Source organism: Galeopterus variegatus, unplaced genomic scaffold (genome assembly GCF_000696425.1).
Source record: "Galeopterus variegatus unplaced genomic scaffold, G_variegatus-3.0.2 Scaffold755, whole genome shotgun sequence".
Lineage (NCBI taxonomy): Eukaryota > Metazoa > Chordata > Mammalia > Dermoptera > Cynocephalidae > Galeopterus > Galeopterus variegatus.
In genome coordinates this window covers 43,069-52,292 of record NW_007726866.1, presented here as the reverse complement: position 1 = coordinate 52,292, position 9,224 = coordinate 43,069, and the positions used below count along the sequence as shown (strand labels likewise).

The 9,224-nt window shown below is 55.6% G+C and overlaps 1 protein-coding gene across 1 annotated transcript in view; it reads left to right on the top strand.

Moving 5' to 3' along the window:
- Positions 1-9,224, top strand: part of ATP6V1C2 (ATPase, H+ transporting, lysosomal 42kDa, V1 subunit C2) — a 57,487-nt gene that overhangs the window by 46,153 nt on the left and 2,110 nt on the right. The window contains exons 8-10 of the mRNA XM_008572130.1: positions 1,737-1,829; positions 1,960-2,053; positions 5,776-5,873. Of these exons, the coding sequence (XP_008570352.1) occupies positions 1,737-1,829; positions 1,960-2,053; positions 5,776-5,873 (285 nt within the window). The remainder of the gene's footprint in view (positions 1-1,736; positions 1,830-1,959; positions 2,054-5,775; positions 5,874-9,224) is intronic.

Sequence of the window (9,224 nt, the reverse complement as noted above, 5' to 3'; positions counted from 1 at the left end):
CCACACCTGTGCCTGTGCGAATACCCAGCCCCGGAATTCCTTTGCAGTCACTTACTTTGTCGCACACCAAACTGCCTTCATCTTTCCCTGCCTCCACCTCGGGGAGGGCTGTCCAGGCTGCCATCCTGCAGGGCGGTCCTCTCAGTGCTCTCCACACCTGTGCCTGTGCGAATACCCAGCCCCGGAATTCCTTTGCAGTCACTTACTTTGTCACACACCAAACTGCCTTCATCTTTCCCTGCCTCCACCTCGGGGAGGGCTGTCCAGGCTGCCATCCTGCAGGGCGGTCCTCTCAGTGCTTCCATCGCCTTGGCCGCATCGTTGCTCTGCGTTCTTGGTTCAGTTTCGATTCTTCCCCACCAGAGGGTCAAGCGAGTGCCTGGCCAGAGCAGCTGCGCAGTGAGTGGCCACAGAGCATGAGCAGGGGAGGAAAACAGTCTCAGCATATGGCCTGCTGGGATCCTAGCAGGTGCGGCCAGTGGGCGCCATAAAAATGACAGAAGATGGACGGTTTAAAAACTAGGTCCATCTTGGACCAGCTAGGAGTAACAGTGCTTTAGAGCCGCGTGCTTCAGCAGGAGCGAATGAAAGTAGCAAGCTGCAGAGGGGTGTGCGGAGCACGGAGCCATTTATTTAATGTCTACAAATGGATGGAACCACAGTGTGGGACTGGGCACGCACAAGTGCTCGGCACAGTCGGGGTGGGAGGGGTGAGACTCGCCACACTCAAGAGAGCGTCGACCTGGGGTAGGGAGCAGGATGCAGCTGTATAACATTGTTTGATCTCAAGCTGGGTGGCGGATACATGGTATTTGTTGTACATCTGAAATGGCTTGTAATCGTAAGTGATTTTAGAATGAGCCTCAAGCAGCCCATTCATCTGCCTCACCTTCACTGCCTGCTCCCATCCCATCCCAGAGGTCTCTGCCCTGGTGCACCTGCTTGCAAGGTGGCTCTCCCAGGGCCACTAACTCACAGGAGATAGCAATCAGGAGCTCAACTGAGGGGAGGAATGACTGGGCAGGGTGGCTCTCGTAGGGGACTGGGCCTCTCAGACCAGAGCCCTTGGGCCCTGCACAGATGACTCTGGAAAGGTCTGGAGCCTGGGAGTGAACCCACAGGTGTGGGCTCTGAGCAACAGGAAAGATGATGGGCCGGCATGCACAGGAGGCCATTTTCAGATGCTTAGACTACTGTCGCCAAGTCCCATGTTCACAGGAGCAATATGGGAGTTTTTGGGGCCAGTGACCCCAATGGACCTATGTTGAGGCATGCTGGGGAGACTGTGTCCAATTAGGACATTGTGACCTTGGAAGTGAAATGGCCCTTGGGGACAGTTTCCACCAACTGGAACTCGACAGTAGCGTGTCAGAGCCAGGGACACCTGGTGCACAGCCTTGGTGGTGGAGGCCCGGGAGGAGATCGATCTCTCAGGTATTTGATGAAAGGTGCTGAAACCCAGATTTCCGTGCTGTTCACTGCCACTGTCAGGCCTTTACACCCCTGGGGGCCCGTGAGTCCTGACCCTGCAAGGGCGTGTGGAAGCCGCAGGAAGGAATGGGGACATCAGGCAGCCAGGAGTTAGGGAATAACGGGGGAGCCCTTCATTCCCAGCAGCTGCTGCCAGGGCCCCTGAGCCTAGGCCACCAGGGTCAGGGGACACGGAGGCCCAGTTTGGCAGTGGCACATGGAGACCCTGGCGATTAGTCCGGCGAGCAAACGCTTCTCTCCAACAGATTGATTACTGAGGACAACGAAGGCGGCCTCTTCACAGTAACTCTGTTCCGAAAAGTAATTGATGATTTCAAAACCAAAGCCAAAGAAAACAAGTAAGGGCGTGGCCTCGGGGGCGTCTCTGGGTTTTGTGTTTCCCTGGGGCGGGTGTGGGGGTGGTGGTGGTGTGTGTGTTTCTGCTTTGCCTGGAAGCTTCTTAGTGAACAGCCATCATCATGTTTTAAGGTTTACAGTCCGTGAATTTTATTATGATGAAAAAGAAATTAAAAGAGAAAAGGAAGAGATGAGCAGACTGCTGTCTGATAAAAAGCAACAGTATGTGAGTATCTGACGCCGGCCAGGTGAATTTCCACGTAAGATGCTGAGTGTGCCCCTTCCACCCCCACCCAATGGCCTGGGGGCAGAAAACCCTCCCAAGTCCCCACTTCTCAATCTTATTGTCCCCAGTCTCCTGGGCTCACACCATCAGGAACATCTGTTCTCACAGGGCCACCAGAGCAGGGTCTGGGGATGGGGTTGATGAGACAGCACAGACCGAGCGGTCCCACGCTGTCGCTTTCTGCATTGGGGCTCAGGGTCCTGTGCACTGCCCTTCGGGGAGGGGCTGCTAGCTCCACTTTGCAGATGAGAAGTTGAGGCTCTGACAGGTTAGCAAACAAGCATTCCCCTGGCTAGGGGACCCTGCCTAACCCTCCCCCAGGATTGAGTCAGGGAGGTGGGCTCTGGGCAGGAGCATCTGTGCCCAGAGTGAGCAGTGCCACCGCCTTGGAGAGTGTGGCCAATGGTCATCCTGCTATCCTTGCCGTGTGGTTTCCAGGGAGTCACCAGCACCTATATTTACCTCTCCTGTGTTAGCAAAGAGTGGCTGCTCAGCTGTGAGACTTCCACCCAGAGCCACTCAGAAAGTTTTCATGTAAGAGGGCAGCTTAGCTCATGAGGGAGAAAGACCAGACTCATTTTTGAAATGTGAACAGCGTAGCCTTGAGAACGTCACTGTGCTACTCTGAGAAATGGGCACATTCCAGACTCAGTTTCCTCCAGCTGCAGAGCTGAGCTAAGCCAGGTGACCCTGAAGGAGCCTGTCTGGACAGAGTGTTTTCGGGTCCCTTCTCCGCAATCCCTCGAGGGAGGGTAGTGCAGAGTACCTTCCAACTCAGCCTCGAGCGATAGGAAGGCAAGAATGAGTAGAATGTACTCCAGGCCCTATGGAGTGAAGTCGGTGTGTAAACATAAGGCTGTAAGTGTGCGCTTGTGCAAAGAGCAGCGGCCACGGAGGCAGGTTAGAAGTGCTTCGCAGGCAGCTGTTTGCCCAGGGGCCTCCAAGGACATGGGGCGGATGGCCAGGGGGATTGTGCACGTGCACATGACCTCTCTGAGTTAGTGACCTTTCTGCAGGGACTGCAGACAAGCAGCCCCCTTCAGGAGTTAGCACCAGCCATGGTGCCCCCAAAATGGGGTTCTCAGAGCCCCACTGATCTGGTCTGTTTCTCTTTAAGAAGAAAGCAACTGAGGATATAGAAGTTTATACTGGGGACTTTCAGCCCTCCTCCCCAAAGCGTAAACGGAGGGACACATGTACATGTTTGTGTATGGCTACATATGTGCACGACACAGGAGCACACAGTCCTCGGACCCAAAATCTGCTGGGCTCCAGGAGGGCAGCCCCTCCTGTGGACAAAGGGCCAAGCTGGAGTCTCCTAGCTTGGCCCCAAGGCCCTGTCCTGGTGCTCCAGGGCTCAGAGCACTGGCCACAGACCCGGCACCCAGGCTGTTCACCTACCAGAGCGGAAACCCAGTAATCTCAGCTCACCTGAAACCCTCACTGGCATGTACGCCCAGCCATCCTCATGGGGTGGGCCTTTTCCCTGGTTGCTTCAGTCCTGACCCTAAGACTCCACCCAGCTCAGTGTCTCTGGATGGGTCCAGACCCTGGGAGCTTTCACCAGCGTTCAGCTGGGAGGCTGTGCTCTGAGACAGATGGGTGGAGTAAGGCGTTTGGCACCCATCTCTGTGCTGGCATAGGCCCGCCAGAGCCCCTGTGGATCAGGGTGACACACACCAGCCCGACACCTGCCATGCGGGGCTCAGGCTACCAGCTGGCATTCCTTTACATGGTGTAGAATTTGGCACTACCCACACTGCCCAGGGCAGGCCTGCCAGCTTCACTCTGTGGGGGCGAATGGAGCTCCAGACAGACAGACAGACTCGTGGGAAACCATGGTGAGCAGAGCCTCAGGTTGGGCACAGGGCAGGCCTGCCAGCTTCACTCTGTGGGGGCGAATGGAGCTCCAGACAGACAGACAGACAGACTCGTGGGAAACCATGGTGAGCAGAGCCTCAGGTTGGGCCACCCCCGCCGGCTTCCTGAGACCCTCTCTCCTGCTGTGGCCTATTTGAAAGTGGATATGACCAAGCGTCTTGCATCCTTTTTGTTACCTGCCGGGGGGACTGGCTAGGTTCCAGGGTGTTAGTGCACTATCAGAGCACAGGGTGGATTTTCCTGAGTTCACCTGTTTGCAGAGTGTTAAAGGGTGAAATGTCTAACGGCACGCCTGACTAGTTTTCTGCACGTAGCATGCTTAAGTGCTCCGTGAATGCCAAGGAGTCTTGTGTAGCTGGGTGTGGTGGCGACACCTTGACCGAAAGCCCAGCTCCACCGGCAGGGCCACCCGTACCTCCTGGCAGTCTCCTTGTCTGCTGTCTAACGGCACGCCTGACTAGTTTTCTGCACGTAGCATGCTTAAGTGCTCCGTGAATGCCAAGGAGTCTTGTGTAGCTGGGTGTGGTGGCGACACCTTGACCGAAAGCCCAGCTCCACCGGCAGGGCCACCCGTACCTCCTGGCAGTCTCCTTGTCTGCCGATTGGGGGGGGGGGGTCCTGACCAAGGCCCGGCAGGGGGAGGGGATGTGTAACTGACCCCTCTGCCAGGGACCGGCTGTGTCGCTGGAACCAGCAATGCCCCCATCTAGGGGCCTGGCGGGCACTTGCCACATCTGTAGTCCAATCCAAGCAGCACGTGAATCCTGAGGGTGGGCCCCAATTCCTGAGCTTGCTTTCACATGCTCTTCACGTGATGAGAATTGTTTGTTTGTGATGCATGTTTGCCGAAAGATTAATAAATCATTTCTATGCCTTTAGCAAACTTCCTGTGTTGCTCTTAAAAAGGGATCATCCACCTTCCCGGACCACAAGGTTAAGGTAACCCCGCTAGGTAACCCTGATAGGGCCGCTGCGGGGCAGACCGACAGCGAGAGAGAGAGTGAGGGCGAGGTAAGCAACGCCCGGGCACCCTGGGGGTCCCTGGCTCGCATCTCCTCGCCAGCTCAGGCGTCTTCTGAGAAAACAAATCCTTGCATTTTCTGTTGTCTAATATGGCTTTTGAGGTCTAAATTCAAGGCACCCAGAATCATGCCTTCCTCCTCATCTGCAGGGCCTCAAGCAGTGAAGGGTGCTTGGCAGCCAGGGCACCAGTGCCCTGGCTGGAGGTGGCTGGAGCTGGTGATGGGCAGGCCTGGCCGGGGGTGGCGCTCGAGCAGGTCAGCTCTCCTCCACTGGCTGGACCCACCCCTGACCTTTGTGGGCAGTTGGAGGCCTCAGGTGGGAGCCCCCCAGAGAACTGCCGCACGCAGCAGCTGCTGTGTCAGGAGCCCTCTGGAAGCGGCAGCTGGTGGATGATGCCAAGACCCTGGGGGCAGTACCTTCTGAGAAGGTGGGCTCCCTGGCTGCGCAGTGTCAGGCAGAAGCCCGTTAGCTGCCTGCTGAAAGCCCTGAGGTCAGGGGCTGTCCAGCTCCCCGCACCCTGGCGGGCAATGGCCCTACGCTTGTGCCGGGTGGCTGTCTTGCTGTGCTTCCCGAGTGCCAGGTGCCCTGGACACCGTGGTCCTGAGCCTCATCCAGGGCCTGTCCAAATATCTGCTTGTGCTGGCTCCTGGGCATTTCTTCTCAGCTCAGGACTTACTCTGTCAAAACCCAAGTCCTCTCTTGGCCCAGCGTCAGGACAAGAGGCCAGGAGGGGTCACCTGGCTCTTCTGTCTCTGCAGGGCCCCCTGCTGCGCTGGCTCAAGGTGAACTTCAGCGAAGCCTTTATTGCCTGGATCCACATAAAGGCCCTGAGAGTGTTTGTGGAGTCCGTGCTCAGGTGCGTGGAGGAGATGCCTGGCCTGAGGGTGGGGAGGGCCTGGGGGCGCCAGGTCAGGGCCTGCTCCCTTCCCGTCCTTCTGCCCCCCTGACTCTTGGCCTCCTGCTTGAGTCCCTGCGTCAAAGGAACCCTCCCTCAGCCCTGTGTCCCTCTGTCTGCTCCTTCCCTTTCCTGCCAGGCTTCGAGCACATGTCGTCTGCATTCTGTCCCCACTTCCTCACCTGCCCTACACACGTGGACACTCCAGCTGGCTCCTGTCCCCACCCTCTGTGCAGCACGCAGGGCCTTAGTCACTTCTGGAAACGTCCCCGGATGGTCTTAGTCCTTAGCCTCCAACACCCAACTTAAGGCAGCCCAAAAAGAAAACTAAAACCAAACCAAACCAATGTCAACAAAATTTTTTTTGCCCCCCCCCCCTTTTTTTAAAAGACAAAAGCAAAATAGATTCACTGTAGAAAATTTGGAAACTACAGGTAAGCACGAAGGGAATAAAAATCACCTGTAATTTTAATACCAAGAGAAAACACTGCTAACATCTGGTATGTGCCCTGTTAGGTACTGGGGTGTTTTTCTTTAATGTACGTATACACATAATCTTTACTGAATTTTTATGAAAATGGAACCAAACGGAAAACATTTTTTGAAGACTGCTTTTCTGCCTTATTTTGAATATGTCCTTTGTCATTAAGTGTTCGCGGTCTCAGCAGCACTGTCCACTGCTGGTGCTCTGACCTGCAGGCTCTGGGTGCTCCTCTGGCCCCTCGGACCCCTTCCCCACCTGCACTGACTGCACCGCAGGATCCCTCCGGGCCATCTGCCTGGCTGGCCGTCCCCTCCTTTCTTCATTTCCTGCCACAGGCGTTACCTGCATGTCTGCTTCAGCTTCACTCCTGTAGCCCTTCCTCTGGCTTCCTCGCTTCTGCAGTGGCCTCACTGGACCCCAAACCTCAGGGTCGGCTTGGATGCACCCCTGCACCCCTCAGCACGCCTTGTCCCCTCTGTCTCTGCTTTCTTGCTTCCTTTGTCTCCTGGCCAGCTTGCCTGCCGTCGCCATAGCCTCTCTTGGTTCTCTGCTGCCAGCTCATCCTCCACGTGACTGTCAGTGTGTGATTTTGTCCCCAGTATAGAGCTGACCTCGCTTCCTCATTCTTCTGCCCCACATATCCTCCACGTGACTGTCAGTGTGTGATTTTGTCCCCAGTATAGAGCTGACCTCGCTTCCTCGTTCTTCTGCCCCACACCTACGGCACACCCAGACCTACACACGTGCATGCACACATGCCCATCTTGGAGGGCTGAAGGGGCACGGGTCACAGCAGGGGGTTGAAGGGTGTGCTCAAGCTCACCTGGAGTGTTCTAGCCATTTAGAGTGTAGATGCGCCCCAGACCAACCCTGCGTGTCTTAGAAACGGGTTGTTCTCATGCGCTTGGCCGTGCCTCCAGGAGGCCTATTTGCTTGAGAGAGGTGGAGACAGACAGCCTTAATATCTTACTTAAGCTCAAAAAAACGAAGTATTTCCTCTAAAGGTATATGCAAAAGGAATTCTTTCCAAAACTATCAATGTGTGACCTCCTTTATCTTTCCTGAAACAGTTGCAATACACCAAGCACCTGGTGCACTTCATCCATGAACCAGCAGTTAAAAAACAATCAAGTTCAGAAATACATACTGTGGGAAGTGAGTTCCTCGCAGTCTCGCCGCCCACAGATATTCATGGGAAACGGCTTCGAGACTCTTGTTATTCCCCCAAAGGGGGTTACTTGTACTTCGTGTTCTGCAGCGTGCTCGTTTCATTTACTGTGCAGTGTACTCTCCGATCAGTACGCGTAGAGCGACTTGGTCCTTTTTAATGGCTTTTTCATATTTTGTCAAATGAAGGTATCATAACCCAAGAAAACTGATGGCCTGTGAGGAGGGAGGTGGCGCCACTCGCTTGCTGGCCCTCTGGCCTCCCGCTGGCCTTGCCCTGTCCGGCACTTGCTGCTGTCTTCCCGCGCCAGCGCTGCTTGTCTTTCTCCTGCGCTGGGAGCCGAGTCTTGTGCCACTCAGTCTCCATCGCCAGCCCAGAGTCAGACAAGCAGCAGATGTGGAATGTCTGCAGACCGAATAAAATCGGCGGCAAGTAGACGCGGCCCTTGGTTAAGGTGCTGGTTCGTCCTTGGGGAGGAAGTGCACCAGGTGCTTAAATGATCCTAGAGCAACATGGACATAGGCCCTGGGTGAGTGGGGGCTGTGCTGAGGTTGCCGAAGCTGACCGAGTGGCTGGTTAATTGGGTCTGGGTGCTGGGAGAGGTCTCAGTGGGGAACAGCTGGTAGCGAATCACCAGTGGTAGGTGTGTGGATGAGATCACCCAGGGAGAACGGTATAGAGGAAAAGTGCCAAGGGGGAACCCTGACATTTAAGGGGCAAGTGGAGGCAGAGAAGTCAAGGAGGAAGTCAGAGGCAGGAGGTGGGAATAATCAGTGGAGTGAAAGATTAAGGGTTCAGGTATCCCTTGGATTTGGCCATTAGGACGAAACAGGTGGGAAAAGGTGGAGGCAGTGGTAGAAGAATGAGTGACAGGGGACATGAGATGCTCTCGAGGAAGACAGGCAGTGTGCTCTAGGGAGCTGAAGTGTTTATGTTAAACAGGCGAGATGCTGGTCTGTTAAAGGGAAGGGGACAGTAGTAGAGAAAGGCTGACCCCTGCAAGAGAACAGCGAGGGTGGCTTGGCTACAAGTACTCGGTGTGGACGACCCACCAAGTGACCTTGTGATCATGGAGGACTGGCCCTGGAGGGAGCAGGAGGGCCTGGAGGAGCGGGCTGGCCACTCCTGGAAGTCCTGTTCAGGGCAGAACGGAGGCAGCGTTCATTTGAATCGATCCAGAAGAAGTTGTTGGTAGGTTGGCACAGGATGGGGGTTGGGGGGCTGGAAGCCAAGAGGGGGTGGGCTGAGAAAGGGGCCAGGGCTTGCAGCCTTGGTGAGGGGGGAGCAACGTGCATTCAGTCCACACTATTTATGGCCTGCCTGTTACTCAGCAGACACTGGGGATATGGCCGTGAACAGAGCAGGGCGGTGGGGGAGGAGGGTTTTAAAGATGGGCCCTTGTTCAGGGTGATGGGGAAACAACCTCCCAGGACAACTTGGCAGTGACTGTGGGGCCATGAACAAGCAGGATGAAGGATGACAAAGCAGCGTGGCATAGGGGAGTTTGTGTCCAGGTAGCAGAGTGGTCCCTTAGCATCCATGTGGTCTGGGGTATGGCATTATTGAGCCTTTGCCGTCTGAGAAGGGGGCAAAGCACGCCTAAGAATTGCACTGTATTGAGGCAGTAGAGCTGTTCTGACGAAGTGGAGGGTGTGGAGCC